The sequence below is a fragment of the Phyllostomus hastatus genome, unplaced genomic scaffold (genome assembly GCF_019186645.2).
Source record: "Phyllostomus hastatus isolate PE091 unplaced genomic scaffold, TTU_PhHast_1.1 phas_contig_98, whole genome shotgun sequence".
NCBI lineage: Eukaryota > Metazoa > Chordata > Mammalia > Chiroptera > Phyllostomidae > Phyllostomus > Phyllostomus hastatus.
The window spans coordinates 3,911,473-3,932,852 of NW_025333999.1; the positions used below are offsets into that span (position 1 = coordinate 3,911,473).

Genomic DNA, 21,380 nt, shown 5'->3' on the forward strand with positions numbered 1-21,380 from the left:
CCAGTACCCTGCGGATTTCCGCTCAGCCCCTTACTTCCGCCGATGCTTTAACGTCATCAGGCAGAGCCGAACCTGCCCTCGCGCTGCCTAGGAGACAGGACGCGGGCGCGCAGCAGACCAGGCTGCGGGCCGCGCCCACTCGGTCGCCATGGAGCTGTCCCCAGAGCTCTGCGACGATCCCAGTTCCTGGGACGATGACTCGGACCCAGAGCCGGAGCCCGACCCAGACGCGCAGGCTGAGGCTTACGTGGCCCGCGTGCTCAGTCCTCCGAAACTCGGGCTGGCCCCCCTGCGTACCCCTGTGCTCTCCGCACCCGCCGCGTCCCCGGTCGCTCTGGAGCCACGGGCGGGGTCTAAGGGCCCTACCGTGGGGGTCCCGGGCCTTCTGAGCCTTCCCCCGGAGCTGCTGCTCGAGATCTGTGCCTACCTGGATGCTCGCCTCGTGCTCCACGTCCTGCCGCGCGTGTGCCACGCGCTGCGCGACCTTGTGCGTGACCGAGTCACCTGGAGACTACGCGCGCAGCGCCGCCTTCGCGCCCCCTATCCAGTGGTGGAAGGTGCGCATTCCCTGGGCCAGGGTAACCGGCCCAGGTTAGGCTTGGGCCGGGGAGGGGGAATCTGAGGTGCTGTGAGGACAGCCCCTAGGGCAGACTTCCTGGCTGTCCAGACTTGGGTAGAGCCTGAGGTGGTGCCAAAGTCCCTGAATTCTGAGTGGATCACAAGGTAGACACGAGGGGAGTCCTGAAGCTGTGAAATCCTACCTGGGGCCTGGGGTCCCTTGAACTGAGGATCCAGTGAGCCTCAGGCTTGGGTTCTAGTGGTGATACAAAGGCCCTGAACCCTGCCAGGGGGCTGACACGGGGACTTAAAAGTCTCAGGCTGTTGGAATCTGCTTGGGGCTCAGAGTAAACCACAGAATCCTTAGGTTTTGGGTCTAAATGCGGAAGCAGCAACTGGTGATGCCAAAGCCCCTCACCCCTAGAGTCCTGACCTAAGTGGGGGTGAGGCAGTGGCTCTGGTCCAGAGCCTGCAACTCTTGAGCCAAAGGTAAGGTTTAGAGGTTGGAATCCCTGATGCCAGCAATCACAGATCCTCAAGCCCAGGGTCCAGCCTGGGATCTTAAGCAGGGGCTTCCTCCAGTTCCCAAGGTCATTGGTCCCTGGGGGATAAGACAGCTTGGTCACCTTGAAGTGATGGGACTCTCCTGAATAACTTGATAAACATAGATGCTTGGGCTCCATCCATGTCACTGAGTCTCTACACCTGGGGCTTAGATTCTGCATCTTGATAAGTCTCCCAGGTTTATAGATAGTAGTTTGAGAAACACTCTCCTGGGTCTGGTTCAGATGGCTGAGGCAGAAAGTCCTAGCTCCTGTACCCAGCCTGAGGGATTAGCCAGGGGTGAGGAAAAACTTGAACGTTCTGAGGCTGCAATCCCCCAGAGTTGGGTTGAGGATGAGGCCTGGGAAGGTGGTCTTGAGGCTCCAATTTCCAGAAACTGGGAAACTGGACCTGCTTCCAGTCCTAGACCTGCTTTGAAGGTGGATGGGGCAGTGGTCCCAAAGCTAGAGCCTGGGCCTCCTTGGGTTGGGGTGAGGGATCCAGATGGGGGGTTTCTCCAAGTCCAGGGCTGGTTGGGTTCCCTGGGAACCAGAGGTGAGCTTGGAGAGCTGGTGTGGGTAGCAGGATTCCCACCCACCTAAGACCCTGCTCATGGTTCCCACAGAGGAGGACTTTGACTGGCCAGCCGCCTGCATTGAGCTGGAGCAGCACTTGTCACGCTGGGCGGAGGATGGGTGCTGGGCTGAGTACTTCTGCCTGGCTGATGGGCACTTTGCGTCCATTGACTCAGTGCTGCTGCTCCAGGTGAGATGGGTTTGGTGAGGGGCCAGGCAGGGGTGGGTCAGGGTAACCCTGACAGTATCACCTCACTCCCCTCCCAGGGTGGGACGCTGTGTCTGTCAGGCTCCCGAGATCGAAATGTCAACCTGTGGGACCTGCGGCAGCTCGGGGTGGAACCCAGCCGGGTTCTGGTCAAGGCCCTGGGCACCCAGACGAACAGCACTCACAAGGTGAGGATGTAGAAAGCATAAAGCCTGGGTACGTTGCCATCACCAAGGGTGCAGGTGTTGACACCAGACCTCATGGATTAAAACCTTATTCTGCTGCCGTTAGTGTGATTTTGGGATGAGATTGATGACTTCTCTAGATCTCAGTTTCTACTTCTGTCCAGTGGTCAGAAAGGATGAGGATGAATGAGATGAACAGGCATTAAGAGCTTCACTCAGACTCGGACACACAGTAGGTACTCAACAGATGTCAGGAGGCCTCGAGAGGCCCAGGGCAGAGCGTGAGGAGGCTGCCCTTGGGGGTCAGACAGCTCTGAGAATGACTGTCATCTTATGTGAGGCAGCAGTGGAGCAGCACCTCTACCAGTCAGTGAGGTGGTCTAGGCCTTGGAGCCAGGCTGCTGGGTTCAAATCCCCACCCTGTTGCTTCCTGGTTGGGTGACCTTGGGTGACCTTGGGTGAGAAATGCAACCTGTCTGTGCCTTCATTTGTAGAACAGGACACCATACAGTATTCTCCTCAGTGGGTTTGGTGGGGAATGTCAGTCTGTGCATATTATCTCCTGAGACAGGGACTTTTTTAAAAAATTGATTTTTTAATATTTATTTATTTTTAGAGAGGGAAGGGCGGGAGAAAGAGAGAGAGAAACATCAGTGTGTGGTTGCTGGGGGTCATGGCCTACAACCCAGGCATGTACCCTGACTGGGAATCAAACCTGCAACACTTTGGTTCACATCCCGTGCTCAATCCACTGAGCTACGCCAGCCAGGGCTAAAAAAATTGATTTTTAGAGAGAGAGAAAGAGAGGAAAGGGGTGGGAAAAAGAGAGAAAGAGAAACAAACATCAATTTGTTGTTCCATTTATTGATGTGTTCATTAATTGATTCTTGTATATGTCCTGATGGGATCAAACCTGCAACCTTGGTGTGTCAGGACAACACTCTAACCAACTGAGCTACCTGGCCAGGGATGGAGGCCCCATTTTTTAAAAAGATTTTATTTTATTTATTTTTAGAGAGAGGGGAAGGGAGGGAGAAAGAGAAGGAGAGAAATGTCAATGTGTGGTTGCCTCTCAAACGCCTCCTACTGGGGACCTGGCCTGCAACCCAGGCATGTGCCCTAGACTGGGAATCAAACCCTTTGGTTCGCAGGCTGGCACTTAACCCATTCTTAATCATGTTGTCATGTGGCCTCAAACTGTCGCTGGTTCTGAGTCCCCGGGGGACTTGATTTAGGAATATTATTGGGTGGGGGGTAGGCATGTCCTGGTGTGTGCAGGCAGACAGACATACAGACTTGAGCTGTAATCTCTACATGGTGCTGACTAGCTCTGTGTTCTTGGGCTGATTAGCTCCCTCCTCTGACCCTCAATTTACTTATCTGAGAAGTGAGGACTGTCACATGGATCTGGTCCTACAGGGCTGGGTGTGGTCACTGGCAGCGTTGGACCACCGAGTGTGCTCTGGTTCCTGGGACAGCACGGTGAAGCTCTGGGACATAGCAGCTGACGGGCAGCAGTTTGGCGAGATAAAGTGTGAGGGGTCCTGGGGAGGGGGGCTGGGGGGGAGGGACAGGGCACTGCCTGGCCACAGCCGAACCTCATGCTCCATGTGTCCCTAGGGGCAAGGCAGCTGTGCTGTGCCTTTCCTATCAGCCTGACATCCTGGTAACTGGCACCTATGACAAGAAGGTGACAGTCTACGACCCCAGAGGTAGGCCAGGGGCCCAAATTGGGGAGAGCAGGGCTGCCTGGGAGGGTCCCCAGCATCATGCTGGGGAAGGAGGCACTTTGGCCTCATAGCATGGCTGGGGTGACAGTGACATAGGCAGATGCTAACCACTCAGAGTGCCTGTGGTTGGGGACGGGGGGCGCTGTGGAGGAAGCTATACCTCTATCTGGGCAGGTTGAGGGACATAGAGGGCACCCAGAGGAGGGGCCTCAGAGCCAGAATCCCTGGGTGGTAGACAGCCCCCGAGAGTCCTGGCTCTCCCACTCCCTAGCTGTATGTTCCCAGTCAAGCTTGAACTTCAGTTTTCCTATCTGTAAAATCTGGATAATAACAACTCTAGCCTCATAGGATTAATGGGAGGAGATGATAATAACAGTATTGGTGGATTAAATGTTATTTTATATAAAAGGCCTAGAACAAACATTGCCTGGCACATACGCCTTTTGTTACTTTTTTATTCTTATTTTGTGTAACTGAAGGGCCAGCGTGCCTTATCCAGGCAGAGCAGAGTGGTGGTAGGGGTGGAGGCAACTCTGCTGGCATTGGTTGGCATTTGATGTTGGGACTATCCTTTCTAGTCTGTACTGAGAGCAGATGGGACAGGAGGAGGGAGATGGGATAGGAGGTGGGGGCGGGGTGGGGTAGAGGCCTGGGGTCCTGGGAGGCCCAGATTCGGTGGGGCAGGAAAAGAGAGAGGGGTCACTCATGAGTTGCAGGGTGGGGAGGGAAGCTGACCAGGGCTTCTGCCACAGAGGATGGAGGCCCTGTATCCTCTGGTAGGCTGCGGGGGCCCTTTGAGGGGTGCTGATGTCCCCCTTCCCCCTGGCCCATCATCCACAAAGTTGGCCCAGCCCTGCTGAAGAGCCGGCGGCTGCACTCAAGTGCGGTGCTGGCGTTGTTGGCTGATGACCGGCACATCATCTCGGGCAGTGAAGACCACACGCTCGTGGTGTTCGACCGCCGGGCCAACAATGTCTTGCAGCGGCTGCAGGTGAGCCCTCCCCAGGGTCCTGAGGGACCACGGCTGTGGCATGACCCAGACTGAGCTGCTCCACCCCATGTCCCTCCCACAGCTGGACTCCTACCTGCTCTGCATGTCCTACAAAGAGCCCCAGCTCTGGGCCGGTGACAACCAGGGTCTGCTGCACGTCTTCGCCAACCGGGAGGGCTGCTTCCAGCTTGTCCGGGTCTGCCAGGGCCCTTGTCCCTGTCCCATCCTTCCTGGGCCTCCTCCCTACCTCTAGACTTCCGTGGTGGTGGGTGGCTGGCCTTAGGAGAGCCTTGCCTGAGTGTAACCTGTCCCTCCTTCTTGCAGTCCTTTGACGTGGGCCACAGGTCTCAGATCACAGGGATCAAACACTCGCTGGGGACCTTGTACACCACATCCACCGATAAGACCATCCGGGTGAGGCCCCAGGACAGGCCCCCTCCCACGCCACCCCCACTGGCTGGGAGCACACCTCTTGACCTTTGCCTGTTACCCCTTACCAGGTGCAAGTGCCCACCGATCCACCAAGGACTATCTGCACCCGGAGCCACCACAATGTGCTGAATGGGGTAAGGCCCTACCCACACGTCCTGCCCTACATGCCCTTCTGGCTGTCCAGAGCGCCCCTGAGTCTTCATGTCCCCGTCCAGATCTGTGCTGAGGGCAACCTGGTGGTGGCTGCCTCTGGGGGCCTGTCATTGGAAGTCTGGAGGCTGCAGGCCTGAGCAGGCAGACGTGCGTGTGGATGTGGATCTGCCAGCCGGCAGGCTGAGGCAAGGCCTCTGTTCTTCGGGGGGGTGGGGGTACCCTCCCCTTTGCTGGTGCTGTTCCTGCTGGGCCCCACAGGCCTAGGGCACAAGGACCCCAGGTCACTGCCACGTGGGGTCCCTGGTATGGGCCCCAAACCAGGGAAGGTGAGGTTGGTGTTCCAGCCCACCCAGGGAACTGATGCCCATCCCCAGATCCTGTTTAAGATTTGGATGCCTGCTCTCCCTTGAGGACGAGGGGGAAATAAACCTGGCATACTGGTGCTGTGACCTGGAGCGGTGCCTGCTTGGGATCAGGGGGCTGGGGATGAGTGTGTGTCGGGGGGGCTGGGGCGCGGCAGCCTCTGCTGTGTCTGTCTGGGTGCACATGTGCTCACCCGAGTGCATTCCTGGGATCACATGTGTCTGTCCCTGGGGAGGCAGGCTGGCTGGCTGTGTGTGTTGTTATTGTAACCTGTCTGTGACTGACTGCATACCCGAGTGTGTGAGAGAGGAAGAGGGAGATTCTGGAGGGTGTGGGCACCTCCTATCTATGATGATACCTCTGTGTGTGTGATATGTGGACACATGTGATGTGTATGTGTGTGGTGTGCACTGGCATGTAGATAGGGACTGTCCCTGGATGTTTCTGTGCAGAAGGAGAGGGGATCTGCTATGGCGCCCATAGGTTCGGGGCAGGGAGGGGTATGAGAGGCGTGTGCTCTTCTGTTGAGAGTACAAGGCATGTGTGTCCCTGTGGCAGTGACCCTGGAGTGGGCCAGGTGCCCCTGCCAGCCTGCAGCTCCCCTTTGCCCGCCACTGCAGCCCACCAAGCCCTGAGGAGCATTTACTTCATGTTTATTGAGTGGTCCTCAGGGCCAGTATCACAGGATGGCACAAGGCTTCTTCTCCTTGAAGGGGTTGGTGGCAGCTGGGATGCCCACCAGGAACGGGTCACTCTTGGCCTGCTCCAAGCAGAACTGCAGCAGGTCAGAGGCTGCCTTGGACACCTGTAGACCAGCTCAGTCAGCCAGACCTTGGCCTGTCCCTTGGCCCCTCCCCCAGATGTGTCCACCTGCCCCCAGCCTCACCTTCATTCGGTCAATGCCGGCCTCCATCCTCAGCTGCTCCACGGCCCGGCGGGCCTGCCCGATGTCGCTGCCGGCAGCTACCTTGCTGGACATCTGGGGGAGGGTGAGCAGGGCCATAGGAAGCAGGCTGAACTCCAGACTGGGGCCCGAGGGCCACCTGAAGGGCCCCCACACCTCTTCCCAGGTGCCCTGGGGACCGTGGGGTAGGGTTGGATGCTCCCCCTTTGTCAGAACCACGTACCTCAGATGAGGACTCTGGCAGACTCCTGGCTGCTGGTCTCCTCCTGCAGCGTTGCTTTGCCTCCCTCCCCCACCTGCCTGGCCTCTCCAGCCCCCTCCTCCTTTACCCCTGCAGAGACTTTGAAGGCAGGACTCTCATGGAGTGAAATGTCACCAGTGACAGCAGCAGCAGCAGCTGCCTTAGCCAAGGGGTTCCCTGCCCCAGGAGGCCCAGTTACATTGGCAGGAGTATGGGGCTCTCGCCTCTCACTGACCTGCTTGCTCCCCTGCTAAATAGCTCCAACACCCTCCTTTGCCAGCCTCTGTCTCCCAATGTGCAGAGTGTTCCTGGGCTTGGGTGCAGCTCTGCCTCTCTTCTCCATCTACATTCACCGCCTGGGATGCACAACCTGGGTGACTCAGTCCACTCGTTTATGCCGATGGCTTCCTTTGCCCCATCCCAACCCCATCCCTGACCTCAGATCCATCTGAGGACCCTCTGGCCTCCTTCGTTCACCCACCCATCTCTCTAGTGTCTCTGACCTAATGTGGCCAAAGCTGGGCTCTGGATTGCCTTTCCCTCTGGACCTTCTGCTTCCTTCACCACCATCCACCCAACTGCCCTGGCTAAAATCTCAAACTCCTTTACCCCTCTCTATTCAGTATCCCCACATCTAATCCTTTCTTAAGAGTCAGCTGATCAACCTTCAAATTAGGTCCTCAGTCTGGTCACTTCTCTCCACCTCACACAGGTCCCACTCCATCTTCGCTCACTGGACCAGTGCAGTTGTCCTCACCCTGGTCTTTCCTGACCTCCCACAGCCACTGCCCCTATGTTTAAGGCAGGTGGTGGGAACTGCTAAAAAATAACTCAGAATATAACATGGATGAACCTTGAGGGGATTATGCTGAGTGAAATAAGCCAGTCACAAAAGGACACATTTATGATTCCATTATATGAAGTCCCTAGAGGAGCCAGATCATAGAGACAAAAAGTAAAATGGTGGGTACCTTTTCCCCAGGGGGGAGGGGGATAAGGAGCTTGTGTTCCATAGGGACAGAGTTCAGGAAGATACACATGTTCTGGAGGTGAACGGTGGTAATGGTTGCACAACATGGTGAATGTGCTTAATGCCACTGACCTGTGTACTAAAAATGGTTAAGAGAGTGAATCTTATGTGGAGTTTCTCACTTCCTTTTTAAAACTCTCCAGAGTTTTCTCAGCCTCTTAGAATAAAACCCGCCCTCCTTACTACAGCTCATAGGTCCTGCCTGGTCTGGTACCTTCTGCTTGCTCTGAATTCATTTATTAACCTCTCCCTGCTTCATTCCTCGTGGATCATGCTGGTGCCCTTGTGTTTGTTTCATTTGTTCATTCATTCATTCATTCATTATGTTTGCTGAGATCCCAATATGTGTCCAGCACAGCTCAGTGTAAGGGGATCGGCAGTGAAACCAGACAAAGTCCTGCCCTCACAGAGCTTCCCTTCTAGTCAGACAAACAAGAGCAAACACAATGTATTAAGTGCTATGAAGACAACACAAGCAAGGTAAGGGCAAGAGTGAGTGACAAGGGCAGGCCTCCTGGAGGAAGTGACATTTTTAAGTGAGGCCCAGAAATTATCCCTCTGTTTTAAAAAACGGACAGAAGAGCACTTGGATTTGGGACCTATTTTGTAGGGAGAATTTGGCAGATGTGCTGGGAAATAGGTGTAGGTTGTGAGATGGGCAGCCATCAAACTCAACTCCCCAGTTTTTAGCCTGGTCGGTGAGGGCTGTTGCTGAGATGTGGAAGGCTACAGCAAGATCCGGGTTAGGTGGAAAGAAGGCTGGGGTGGTGAGTTTGAGATCCAAGTGGGAATTTCAAGGATGTCCAGAAGGATGCTCCGTTTCTCCAATTAAGTTGGCTCATTTCCAGCCTCAGGGCCTTTACACCAGCTGTTCTCTCAATGGCAGGCAGTGGGTAAATGGCCTCCCCCCATAAGTTCACATATGGGGCCTTTCATATGGGGCCTTTGGTTCAAATGTCACCTCCTTGGTGTCCTTCCTCAACCACCTGTCCCTCCAACTAAAGCCACTGTTAACTTTCTATCTTCCCAAACTGTGGGCTCCTGGAGGGCAGGGTCCACATCTTGTTCACTGCTAAGTCTGTACCTAGCACAGAGCCCAATATATAGTACAAGACAGACTCCGTAAATGTAGAGTGAATGATTAATGGGGTCCTCTCTGGACCAGACCCTGTACATAGGAGGACCCATGAGATACAGTCCCCACCGTTGAGGGTCTCACAGTTATGCTGGAGGGAAAGAGATGTCAGCCCTAGATCCCAGGGGAGATGCCTTACCCAGAGGAAGGTCAGGGAAAGCTTCCCCCGGGAAGACCAGTGGGTTATGCAGCATATGGAGGCTCTGGAGACTTTCTAGGCACGGAAAAGAAGAATCTATTTGATGAGAGATGCTCAGTGACGGAAACTGACAGTTCCTGATGACTCGAATTCTGTCCAAGGGCAACGTTTAAGAAGCCATTACCCCCCAAGGGACAGAAACCAGTGGCCAAGTGCCCCGCAACGCGGCGGGTCTCCGGTAGGCGGCAAGGTAAGTAGGGCTCTTTCTTCGTGTGAGGAGCGAACACGCGAAAAGGAATGTCTCCAAGCTGCTCCCCTATTTCGGTACTAGCCACGCCCTGAACTACCGCGGCGAAGAGGTCATGTGACTAAAACAACTTCCGGTCTATCCTCCCCAGTTTTTTTTTTTTTTTACGAGCCTTGTTTGCTGCACTGTCATAGGGAAGCGCGTGCCAGGGTTTCCAGGGTTTCGAGGCCACAGGGGGCTTGGCTTGGGGCTGCTCTGATCTAAAAACGTGGCAGCAGGAGCATGGAGGGTCCCTCCGAGGGGAAGGCGCCGGCGGCGGCCCTGGCCGCTGTGCTAAAGCACAGCTCGGCGCTGCCGTCGGAAAGCGCTCAGGTTCGGGGCTACGACTTCAACCGTGGCGTGGACTACCACGCGCTGCTGGGAGCCTTCGGCACCACTGGTTTCCAGGCAACCAACTTCGGGCGCGCGGTCCAGCAAGTTAACGCCATGGTGAGGCCGGGGCGGGACTTCCTGGGTGTAGGGGGCGTGACTTCTAGTAGCACCGACGCGGTGCTGTACTTGGAAGGGCTGGGCTTCCCTGAGAGAAGAGGCGTGTCCTTTGCTGGGTCGATCCAATAGTTGGAGGGAGGTGGGGCTTACCTGTGGCGGGGGTTTCTCTGTTGGGGAGGGGAAGTTGCTCCTCCAGCAGCGACAAGTTAGTATCAAGAAGGGGTGGGGACTGATTTTAGGTAGGGGGCAGGTTATAGGTTGTGTGTGTGTGGTAGAATGGGAGAGGCCTGGGGCTAGACCGTACGGCTGAGAGAGGAATTGTAAGAAGAGCTAAGTTAGGGCCGGGGCTTGAATTTGCTCTTCCCAGCGGGAAGGCGACTGGATCCTTCAAAGGAGATGCTCTCTGGTTCCCAAGGGCAAAGCGTGAGCGTGTGTCCTGAGAGCTGTGAAAGGGGCGGAGTCTGCACATGGGTCTCCCTTCCTTGGTTCCAGGTAGAAGTGGTCCCCGTTCTCTGAATGGGCAGGTCCTCAGGCAGAGTCTGATTCTGAAAAGCGCTGGGGTACGTGGGCTGGAGTTTGGATCCAGAGGTTAATTTGACCCCGTTCTTACACATAGATAGAGAAGAAGCTGGAGCCTCTGCCAGAGGATGAAGACCAACACACAGATCTGACTCAGAGCCATCGCCCACTCACTGGCTGCACCATTTTTCTGGGCTACACGTCCAACCTCATCAGTTCAGGCATCCGTGAAACCATCCGTTATCTCGTGCAGCACAACATGGTGGGGAGCAGATGGGGCTGTGGCCTTGGCCTCTTTGAATCTCAAGTGCAATAAAATTATTGGTCATTTTAGTAAGAGAGAGAGATATATGTATAGGTCAGTTTTAGGCAGAGGGACAGGGTTGAGTTTTGTTTAGCAGCAGAGCTTCCTGCAAAGTTACTAGATGAGGGTTGGGAGTTAGAAGTCCTGCCCGGAATGAGGGCAAGGCCCTTCTTTCTGGGCCAACCGCACTGCCTGTGGCTGCAGGTGGATGTCTTGGTGACTACGGCAGGGGGCGTGGAGGAGGATCTCATCAAGTGCCTGGCGCCCACATACCTGGGCGAGTTCAGCCTCAGGGGGAAGGAGCTACGTGAGAACGGGATTAACAGGTGGGGGGGGGGGCTGAGTGGTGTTGGGGTAGGGGAGTTGGGCCAAGGGTCCTGAGGTCTGATGCCTGTCTGCCTCCTGTGCCCAGGATTGGGAACCTGCTGGTGCCCAATGACAATTACTGCAAGTTTGAAGACTGGCTGATGCCCATTCTGGACCAGATGGTGCTGGAGCAGAACACAGAGGTGGGGCTGAAATATTCTGGGGGGCCAGCATGGTGCCAGTCAGGGAGGGCACTGCTGGCTGCAGCTGATATCCCCTCCTAGGGTGTGAAGTGGACACCTTCCAAAATGATCGCCCGGCTTGGCAAGGAGATCAACAACCCAGAGTCAGTGTATTACTGGGCCCAGAAGGTGAGCGGTTGGGTGGGGGCAAAGATGCCCATGTTAACTTGTTCCATTTTCACGGTTGCCTGGGGAATCTGTACTGTTCTCATCACCTGCACTCTGAAATGAGGCATTTCAGAGAGGTTAGGCAGTTTGTCTGAGGTCACACAGCTATTGAGTGTGCCCCTCATATCCTGGCTTTACTCCTGGACCATCTGGAGCAGTTAGGGCAGTGCTTAGCAACCCCCCACCCCCACCCGGGGGCCTGTTGTAGGGTCCCCTGCTTCTCAGAGGCAGTGAGATCCAGCAACTGGAAAAATAACAGGAGCTGCCATTCTTTATATGCCACACATGGCCCTGTGTTTTGTGTGAATCTTCCTATGTATGCGGCCTCATCTGTGAGGGAGGTACTGTTGGTACCATCATTTTACAGTGAAGGAAACCGAAGCCCAGAAAAGTTAAACACCCTGCCTAGCATCCGGCAGAGAGGAAATGCTGCCAGAATGGGGACCAGGCTACTCTCACCAGGTTCTGACTCCTGCTACTGTCTTGTCTTGTTCTTCCTCAGAACCACATCCCTGTATTGAGCCCAGCGCTCACAGATGGTTCGCTGGGCGACATGATCTTTTTCCATTCCTACAAGAACCCAGGTCTGGTCCTGGACATCGTGGAGGGTGAGGCGCTGGGGCCAGAGTGGGGGAGGATGGCTGGCTGGGTCTGGGGCCTGACCACAGTGCTCTTCCCCAGACCTGAGACTCATCAACACCCAGGCCATCTTTGCCAAGCGCTCTGGCATGATCATCCTAGGTGGGGGTGTGATCAAGCACCACATTGCAAATGCCAACCTCATGGTGAGTGGGGACAGAGCACCTGGTCCTTAGTGTGGGGGTGGCACTTAGGCCTGCTATGCAGAGATGTCTGTATGCTTGGTCTATGCCATGTGCTGGAGACACAGACATGTACTAAACAGGCCAGGATTCCTGCTTTCCTGGGACTGATGTTTAAGTTTTGTGAGACAACAAGTAGGTGACAATCATTGCCTTGGAGAAAAATGAGTGATGGTAAGATGGTAAAAAGGGGCACTTCAAAAAAGGGAAGCCTTTCTGGGGAATGTGACCTGTGAGTAGGTGCCTCCCGTGAGTCATGTGGTTGTCTGGAGGAGGGGTTCCTGGCAGAGGGAACAGCCTGTGCAAAGGCTCTCAGGTGCTTAAAGTAAGTCAAGGAACAGCTAGGATGCCTATGAAAGGGAGAGTGGGGGGTAAGGTGAGGAGGTAGCAGGCAAGTCTTGCAGCGCCTTGAGGGCTCAGAGCCCTCAAGCTGCTGTAGGGGGAACAGATGAGTCCAGGACCAGGATGGGGGCCAAGGTGGGGAAGGTGGTTGGGTTCAGGCATCTTCTGAAGGTAAGAGTTGGTGAGCGGATGTGGGAGGGTTGTTGCTACCTAGAGGTGGGTCTGGGGAAACACTGCTCATTATTTCCCCAGTAACCCTCCAACCCCTCACTGCCCAGGTGTTCACTTAGGGCCCCTACTTGCAAGGGAGGGGCCACCAAAGGGCCCTCCTGATTATTTTAGGACACATGGCTCAGCCTCCCTAGCTGCAGTGCCCTGTTTCCTTTGACTGGCTGACCGCCTTACCCTGCCCCTTCCCACAGCGGAATGGGGCTGACTATGCTGTCTACATCAACACGGCCCAGGAATTTGATGGCTCCGACTCTGGTGCCCAGCCAGATGAAGCTGTCTCTTGGGGCAAGATCCGGGTGGATGCACAGCCTGTCAAGGTGAGGGCCAGCCAGCTGGCTGGGGTGCAGTCCCCAAACTGCTGCTTTGGGCCCCATAGTTAACTCAGTCCCTTCTGCAGGTCTGTGCTGATGCCTCCCTGGTCTTCCCCCTGCTTGTGGCTGAGACCTTTGCTCAGAAGGCAGATGCCTTCATGCATGAGAAGAACAAGGACTGAGCTGTGACCCCAGGGAGGGCCCCCTGCCATTTATTAGTTAGTAGACCCAGCCTCTTCTCCATTCCTTGGTTCATGGCACATCCATAATAAATGGTCCCAGTGGTCCAGAGTCTGCATCTGTGTGTGTTCTTGGTGGTAGTAGGTTCCCTGGCTTCAACCAGTAGCACCCTCAGCTTCATAGGCCTCTTCCCGCCAGTAATGGATGTTGCCCCCCATGGCAGTCAGCAGGCAGGGCTCTGTTGGGTGGTAGGTCAGTGACTGCACCACACCAGGACCCACTTGCAAGGCCAGTGCCAAGACACCCTGTAGAACAAGAGGGGAGCAGTTATCAGTGAGCCTCTCCACCCCGATCTTCTGCCACCTGCTTCTAGTGCACAGGTGTCAAAACACAAGGCCCTTGGGCTGAATTTGGCCTGGCACCTTGTTTCTAGGCGGCAGTGCCAAGATCCTTGCCTCTAGTTAAGGAGTAGTTACATTTATACAGTCCTAAAATTACATTTGGCCCTTTGAAGGCAATCATGAGGCTGATGTGGCCCCCAGTGAAAATAAGTTTGACACCCCTGTTCTAGTGGCTTTCTAGTCACTGTAAACCTGGTCTGCCCAAAAATGAGCCCCTTAGTGGCCCTGTACTCCCAGGTGCTCAGGCCAAACCCTTGAGAGTCTTTTCCACACCTCACATGCCTTTATCAGTAAATCTTCTTGGTTCTGCCTATAGTCGATGTCCAGAGGCCACCCATTCTTTCCATCTTCACGGCCATGACTGTGCTGTAAGCCAGTTGTGTCTGGCTTTGAGCTTCCCTCCACCCCTACCACGGGGGATCTGCCCGACCACTTGGCAACACCAGTGCCTGCACTTCCTTCATCAACCTGCAGACACAGTTCCACATACACAGTCTCTTAAGCAGGCCACAGTTTCTGTTTTTACCTTAAAATGTTCCCTCTCATGTGCCCTTCCTTTGTTGTGACCTCTGGTGTACTGGACCCTCAAGAATGCTGGCATTTTCGTAGCTCCCTGAGTGAGAGCTGGCCCATTGAGTCCCCAGGGTCCCCCAGTTCCCTCCATCCTCTTAGGGAACTTGCATTCCCTGGCCAACAATCCCCAGTACCCATATCTCCTTCCAGGAGGCTCTCCAGCCCTCACTCCATTAAGTCCAGCCAGTGTGTTCTCAGCCCCATGCCACCACCAGGCTGGGATGCATCAGGATGGGGCTCATCTACCCTAGGATCAGTCGCCACCATTGGCTCCCCCTCCCTCAGGGCCAGTCCCTGTAGGTCAGCCTGGCACTGGTGGCCCCTGCCTGACTTGGATCCCACTGCTACCACTGCCATCCTAAAGTGCTTCTATTTCCTGACGAATGTGTGCCATACCTCCAAGCCTTAGCACATTGTTCTTTGCCAGGAAGGCCCTTCTTGTCTTCTCACTCATTCCTTCCAGCCCTTGGTTCTAATAGCATTCCCTTTTTCAGGTCTGGGAGTGACTGAGGTAAGGACAAAGTGGGGACTGGGCAGGTGCTCTGGTGCAGTGTGGAAGTGGGGAGGCTCACCTCCACCAGGTCCCAAAAGAACACCTTCCCGTCCTCGGAGCAGCTGACCACATGTGTGTCACGCTCGCTCAGGCAGCAGTCCAGCTTGTACTCCTGGTTCTTATGGCCCATGTACCTGGGGGTAGGTGGGATCAGTGGGCTTGGGACTTACCAAGGGCAGAGGTGGGGGGAGGGGCCCTATACCCGAAGCACTCACTGCCCTAGCAGCTCCCCTGTGTCCTTGTCTAGAAGTCTCAATGTGGAGTCCAGGCTGGACACCAGGGTGCACTGCCCATCCCGGCTGAAGCAGGTGCAAGTGATGGGGCCTGGGGGGAGGGGTGGGCAGGCAGATGAGGCTGGGGCCCCCTTTGCTGCCCCTACCTCTCCCGCACCCCCAACAGCCTGGCCATACTCACTGCCCACGTAGTCTGAGAAGAGCTGACCCATCCTTAGGTCATAGCGCCTCAGCCGACCATCCACAGAGCTGTAAGACAGGGTGGATCCCGATGAAGCCTCAACTGAGGCCAGTGGTCCATGGCTCTAGAAGCTCAGTGTTACCATACCCTTCTACCTGGCCAGGGCCCTAAAGACATGACTGAGCCTGTCTTTCCCACACCTCCCTCACTGTCATACTCCCTCTCAGGGATGGCCATGGAAAACATGCATTTAAATGAATGCATGAATGGACTTCTGGGGCATTGGCTTTGAGATTCAGACCCAGGGGCCAATCAGGAATTACTCCATCTGTTTCTGATATGTACTGAGCATCCTCTTTGGGCCAGATGTTGTAGTGGGAAGGGCAGGCTTGGGACACAGCTTCAGTGAAGTCAGGAGAAATTTCTGGAGCCTCACTGAGGGTAACCTATGAAGGCCTCCCCAAGGAGGGTGACATCTGAACTGGGACTTGAAGGACAAGCGGAAGCCAACCTTTTGGGGTTGAAGGGGAGATGTGTGATGACAAGACTAGTCAACAGGCTGGGCAGCCTGAACTCCCTCCACTGGGGAATGGCATTCCCTTGGGTTGTGGTAACACTTGAGCAGCCCGGCATGGGAACTGTTTGTTTATTTATTTTTAACTGTTTTCTGCAGCTAGAATATGAATCCTATAAGGGCAGGGATTTTTCCTTATTTCCCTGTCTTATTCACTGCTATATTGCTCATTGACAAAAAAGAGTGGCCCACAGGAAGTACCTAAATACACTTGGAGTAAGTAGTAAAAGGGCAGTCCAGGCAGAGAAAGAGCAATTGCAAAGCTCCTGGGGTGGGAGCATGTTTGGCATATTTACTTGAAAGGAAGCTGGGAATAAAAGTTGAGAGGTCAGTAGGGACCAGACTACACAGGGCCCTGGGCACCACAGTGAGGAGAGTACACATTAATCTAAGGACAGAGGCGGCTATAATCCTCAGGGGCACCTGAGGAAGGGTAATGCCCTGGTTCCACTCACCCTCCCAGAACCTCATGGTCTGACATCTTCACACTGGATACACCATCCTTGGCTTCGTCCAGCTTCTGTACAGGGTCAGGCCTCCGAGAACGGCAGTCCCAGCAACGGATAGTGGAATCAATAGAGCCTGTGAGGCCGGTGTGAAAGTGAGGTCAGATTTGGGGAGTCAGGGGGAGCACCCTAGGCTCCTCTGCGTAGGCACTAATTACACTTACCGGACAGGATGACCGTGGCTTCTTCATTAAACTGTACCGTGTTTACCTTCTAAGAAACAGAAAACGCCACTCAGACAAAGATACTGCTCCGGGATCCCCTCTCTGTCTTATACCGGTCTGTACAAAGGTTTTGGAGCCTTACTCGCTTGGGTGTAACCGTATTATTGTCCTCCGTGGACTACTGTTTCCCACTTCCGGGCTCAAAGTTTTGGCTTTTTGTAGATAATGGTGGGAATACTGAAGGCTGGACTTTGGAGGACCGAGATAAAGGCAGGGTTCCCAGTGCAGATTAAAGTGAGGACAAAAGCTAGAAGTAGGGGAGGTGAAAGGTTTCACCACTATGAGGCTTGGTGAATGCCTTGTAATGGGGGTGGCATACGTATCACCATCCATGCTCTAATGAGGGCTCTTTTTGCTTGCACTCACCCCTGCGTGACCCCGGAATTTACGCACGACTTGCCCCGATGCCACATCCCACAGCACCACCGCTTTGTCCCCGCCGCCGGAGCAGAGATTGCTATTGTCAAAGGAACTAGAGGGCAGAGGAAGGGAGGTCAGCGTCGACCTCCGATCCCCGCCCCAACGTCCCCATCCCGGCCTGGCCCCGGCTCACCTGGCTGCGTCCAGCACCTCGTAGCCGTGGCCGCTGTACGTCCGCAGCAGTGTCCCCCGTAGAGGGTTCCACAGCTTCAGGGTCTTGTCGCTGCCGCAAGTCAGGCAGTAATTGCCATCCACTGGGGAACAGCACGCGAGGGTTACTGGGCAGCTAACCTCAGGAAGCGGGAGGCAGAGTCGGAATGAAGGTGACGGTGCTCACCATTAAAGCGCACGGCTCGCACTGCTCCCTGCCCGCAGTCTAGCGTCTTCAACCGTTTCTGAGGCAGCTCCGGGCCCCGCAGCTTTGGCTCCGGGAAAGACATAGCTCTGGGATCCCTTTCTCGCAGCCTTATATCGGTCAGTACTAAGGTTTCCCAACCTTACTCACTTGGTTGTAACTTTATTATTGCCCTCCGTGGACTACTTCCTGTTCCCCACTTTGGCTTTTTGGAGATAATGTTGGAAATACGGAAGGCTGACACTAGGTTCAAGGTTTCTTCCCTTATTTCCTGCTTCCAATAAACATTGTTGGCTTCTTCTAATTCTGTCTTCTGACTGGAGGAGTCCTGGCCTCCCGCCGATAGGAACAGAAGCGCGAGGGCTGCGGGTGTTACTGTAAAAACTACCCTCCGTTTCCGCGCCGGAAAGGGCAACTCCCGCAGCGGAAGAGGCGCGATCTCCGCCTCGTTATGTCTACGAACAATATGTCTGACCCACGGAGACCGAATAAAGTGCTGAGGTGAGGACCCTGGCGTCATGGGAAAGTGGTTCGGGTTGTGGGTCGGAACCTAGGGAAGCGCTTGTTCATCCTGGGGGCGGGACACGAGTGCCTTTGACCTCGATCGTGCCGCAGGTACAAGCCTCCGCCGAGCGAATGTAACCCGGCTTTGGATGACCCGACGCCGGACTACATGAACCTGCTCGGCATGATTTTCAGCATGTGCGGCCTCATGCTCAAGGTGGGCAGGGCTGCATATCTCCGCCCAACTGCGAGGCCGGGGGCGGGTTCGGAACGAGGTGGGGGCTGGCGCTGAGGGGGCGGGGCTAGGGTGTAAGTTGGACGGAGAAAGCCAGGCGGTGAGGGAAACCAGGGATCCGGGTCGTGGTGGGTACGTGGGAGGTTGGTGTGAGGGTGGGACCAGACTCTAAAGCGACTTGGAAGGGATGGTGTAGAAAGGGTGGGGTCCTTAGCATGTAAAAGGCCAGCAGTCTTTTTAGGCCTGAGGGAAAACTGTACTTGGAGTAGGCTCTGGGTAGATGGGACTGAGGAATTCCTGGGGCCCGGTAGACAAGGTTCAAGCTGCACCAGCTGGAGCCAGTGTGTTGGAATCCGTGCGTGGGAATGCCCCTTGTCTTCCACTGACCTAACCTGGTCATCCACCTGCCTTTCCCCAGCTGAAGTGGTGTGCCTGGGTTGCTGTCTACTGCTCCTTCATCAGCTTCGCCAACTCCCGGAGCTCTGAAGACACTAAGCAAATGATGAGTAGCTTCATGTGAGGCTGGGCCTGGAGAAGGAGGGACTCCTGATAAGGGGAGGGAGTACCCAAGCTTACTCATCCTGACTGACACCTCTCTCTGGTCCTAGGCTGTCCATTTCTGCCGTGGTGATGTCGTATCTGCAGAACCCTCAGCCCATGACGCCTCCTTGGTGATGTCAGCCTAGAGGGGTCGCATCCTGGACCTCTCTATACACCTCCCTCCAGGGTTGATTCTTGGCTGCTCTGCCTCCTACCCTCAGCTGCTGGCTGTCCTGAGCTCTCCTGGGTGAGGTAGTCGCAGGGTCCACAGCTGGATGGAAGAAACCTGGACCTTTCCCTCTGGTCCCACTTCTGCTGGGGCAGAGAGGGGAATGCCCTGGGCCTACTGCTCCTGCCTGCCTTTCCCACCCTGCCTGCTGCTGGGGGAGAACCTGGCCATGTTTCTAGGTGTACCCATTCATTTTCTTGTTGAAACCAGTTAATAATAAAGTTTTGCATTCTGGGTATTCTCTGAGACTCCTGTGCATTGTGGGTGCTGTCCTAGAAGGGCTTCAGTTCCTTTACTTAGTCCTGTGGTGAGGTCCCAGTCTGGAGCCTTCTGGTGGTTCACTTGCTTATTCACAGGCTTCCTGCCTTAAGTCAGCTGTTGGGGATAGGACAGTGACCCCCTTCTGACAACACAGCAGATGGCTTGCTGACCTTAGGAATCTGGGCTTTGACTTTTTATCAAAGGAATGAGATAATGTCAGTAAGCTAGATGGACAGACAGGGAATCAGAAAGGCATGAAAGATTGAGGCTTCCCCTGCTGTGGAGGAGAGATTGGACTTCTGCCAGACCCAAGAACAGGACCTGGGTTAGAAGGAGGAGAACGCTACTGTAAGGCACCCTTGTGATTGTATTTGATGTTTATTCTGACACAAGTCAACACCCCTCTCTTGCCTCCTGCTATATGCTGGTTCTTTGAAAAGGTTGTCCTGACATGGTCAAGCATGTGAAGTAAATTCTCATATCTGGTAGCATTCATGTACTAGTATGTATGAATATTCCTCTCTTTAGTCTGTATAATTCATTGGCACCTGCCAAACATCATGGGGATTGATTTCAACTTGCAGCCACTTAAGACACACCTCTATGTCAGTTTCCCTTAAACTATTAATTACCAGAGTGGAGTGGCAGCTTCTTTCATTGGTCTCTCTCCACCCTGTGCTGCTTATGGAGGTAGATTTTCAATCTTGGGGCTTTCCCCTGGGTCTGCATGTACCAAAAATTGGCCAGCCAGCCAGGAGACCAAAAAAATGGCCTTTGGGAAAGGGGATCAATCTAACTTGTTGACCTCTGTGTGGAGGAGTGGCTTGTATGTTAGATACATGGGGACTGAAATACGAATACAGGGATGCTCTAAAAACGCTGACTGTTTTTATGTACATCTTTAAGGAACTGCACTGCAGCAAGGCAGGAAAATTTACGGTTGCTACTGTAGGCTGGTCCCTCTTATGATTGGTTTGGCTGGTCACAGATGCCCTCCTAGAGACAAAAGATGGGCTTAGAACATTAGAGAAGAACTGAAACTGGAAAAAGAACTCTGTTAGCATCAGGACTGGCTGATAAAGGCAGGGGGTGGAGCAGGGAGGAAGGTCCTTTAAACAGATTCCACCCTTTTTTGGAAGCCATGAGGTCTCTGCACCTGTATGTTCATATGTATCTATATTTGTGTTATGTTTGTGTGTTATTTTCTACTTCAAAATGGTATTGCTGACTTATAAAAGAGCTATGTTTAATTGGTTTAAAGGAATTAAGTGCTTATATAAATTAAGATTGGGTATTCTAAAATTCTCAGAGATTCAGAAACTAACCCAAATGCTTTTCAGAATCACATGATCTGGGAAAATATTTGATATTAAAGCTAGTTTAAATGTATTGGTTTAATTAAAACAGACATCTCTTTAGAGTTATCACAGTTAAATTTGATGCCTTTATTTTATCTAGGCTTATAAATTTGTCAGCAAAACTAATAACAATATGGGCTGAATTTAAAAAAAAGAATATGGGCTGATTTTGTCTAGAGTCTCATGAAGTTTTTGTGGGCAAACCTAAATATAATTGTTAAGAACTAATAGCCCTTACCGGTGTGACTTGGTTGGGTGTCACTCTGCAAAACAAAGGGTTGCCAGTTTGATTCTAGGTCAGGGTACATCCCTGGGTTGTGGGTTTGATGCATGGTAGGCATCAAATGCCTTGGTAAAAATATACACTTTAGACCTGGCTGGTGTGGCTCAGTGGATTGAACGCTAGCCTGCGAACCAAAGGGTTGCTGGTTCAATTCCCAGTCAGGGCACATGCCTGGGTTGTGGGCCAGGTCCCTGGTAGGGGGCGTATGAGTGGCAACCACACATTGATGTTTCTCTCCCTCTCTTTCTCCTACTTTTCCCCTCTGTCTAAAAATAAATAAGTAACATTGAAAAAATACACTTTTATCAACTGAACCATCGGTGGACACTGCAGATAGTACACCAAAAGATGTGAAAAGGTGATAGTGCCTTAATAGGATAGCACATAGCTAAGGAGGCAGGGCTGGGCTGCCTTTTAAATACACCTGGTCAATACAGTTAGTTATTGAATGCAGGTTCTATCTCCCCTATAAACCACAGGCAGCTGGGTTGGTGGAATGGAAAAATGGTGTCCTAAACAGATAAAATTACTAACTGGAAAACCTACTGTGACCAGGTATACAAAGGTGTTTTCCCAAGTGTTAATACACTGAAATGACCAACT

General features: G+C 53.8%; 5 protein-coding genes across 6 annotated transcripts; 3 read left to right on the plus strand and 2 right to left on the minus strand.

The window, feature by feature from the left end:
- Window positions 1–85: 85 nt before the first annotated feature.
- FBXW9 (F-box and WD repeat domain containing 9) lies at window positions 86–5,824 on the plus strand. The gene is made up of 10 exons (XM_045852931.1): window positions 86–557; window positions 1,727–1,866; window positions 1,944–2,072; window positions 3,489–3,601; window positions 3,690–3,781; window positions 4,642–4,790; window positions 4,873–4,986; window positions 5,115–5,204; window positions 5,291–5,356; window positions 5,438–5,824. Exons 1-10 carry the CDS (start codon window positions 149–151, stop codon window positions 5,510–5,512), a joined length of 1,377 nt encoding a protein of 458 aa, XP_045708887.1. The 5' UTR covers window positions 86–148; the 3' UTR covers window positions 5,513–5,824.
- Window positions 5,825–6,338: 514 nt separating this feature from the next.
- Window positions 6,339–7,777, minus strand: GNG14 (G protein subunit gamma 14). The gene is made up of 2 exons (XM_045853412.1): window positions 6,625–7,777; window positions 6,339–6,543 (listed from the first exon to the last, which is right to left on the minus strand). The coding sequence occupies exons 1-2, from the start codon at window positions 6,739–6,741 to the stop codon at window positions 6,418–6,420; spliced, it is 243 nt and encodes an 80-aa protein (XP_045709368.1). The 5' UTR covers window positions 6,742–7,777; the 3' UTR covers window positions 6,339–6,417.
- Window positions 7,778–9,579: 1,802 nt separating this feature from the next.
- Window positions 9,580–13,458, plus strand: DHPS (deoxyhypusine synthase). Of its 2 annotated transcripts, none has more exons than XM_045853329.1 (9): window positions 9,580–9,923; window positions 10,540–10,704; window positions 10,951–11,072; window positions 11,159–11,255; window positions 11,337–11,423; window positions 11,965–12,070; window positions 12,144–12,247; window positions 13,048–13,173; window positions 13,254–13,458. In XM_045853329.1, exons 1-9 carry the CDS (start codon window positions 9,717–9,719, stop codon window positions 13,347–13,349), a joined length of 1,110 nt encoding a protein of 369 aa, XP_045709285.1. In that variant the 5' UTR covers window positions 9,580–9,716; the 3' UTR covers window positions 13,350–13,458. The 2 variants fall into 2 exon arrangements, with proteins under 2 accessions (XP_045709285.1, XP_045709286.1); XM_045853330.1 differs by having other exon boundaries at window positions 11,965–12,046.
- On the minus strand, window positions 13,347–17,655 carry WDR83 (WD repeat domain 83). The gene is made up of 9 exons (XM_045853331.1): window positions 17,350–17,655; window positions 17,146–17,266; window positions 16,959–17,064; window positions 16,533–16,581; window positions 16,318–16,444; window positions 15,289–15,356; window positions 15,090–15,198; window positions 14,894–15,008; window positions 13,347–13,652 (listed from the first exon to the last, which is right to left on the minus strand). The coding sequence occupies exons 1-9, from the start codon at window positions 17,450–17,452 to the stop codon at window positions 13,503–13,505; spliced, it is 948 nt and encodes a 315-aa protein (XP_045709287.1). The 5' UTR covers window positions 17,453–17,655; the 3' UTR covers window positions 13,347–13,502.
- A 55-nt stretch (window positions 17,656–17,710) lies between these two features.
- WDR83OS (WD repeat domain 83 opposite strand) lies at window positions 17,711–19,113 on the plus strand. The gene is made up of 4 exons (XM_045853332.1): window positions 17,711–17,868; window positions 17,983–18,088; window positions 18,525–18,622; window positions 18,715–19,113. The coding sequence occupies exons 1-4, from the start codon at window positions 17,819–17,821 to the stop codon at window positions 18,779–18,781; spliced, it is 321 nt and encodes a 106-aa protein (XP_045709288.1). The 5' UTR covers window positions 17,711–17,818; the 3' UTR covers window positions 18,782–19,113.
- The last annotated feature ends 2,267 nt before the right edge of the window (window positions 19,114–21,380 follow it).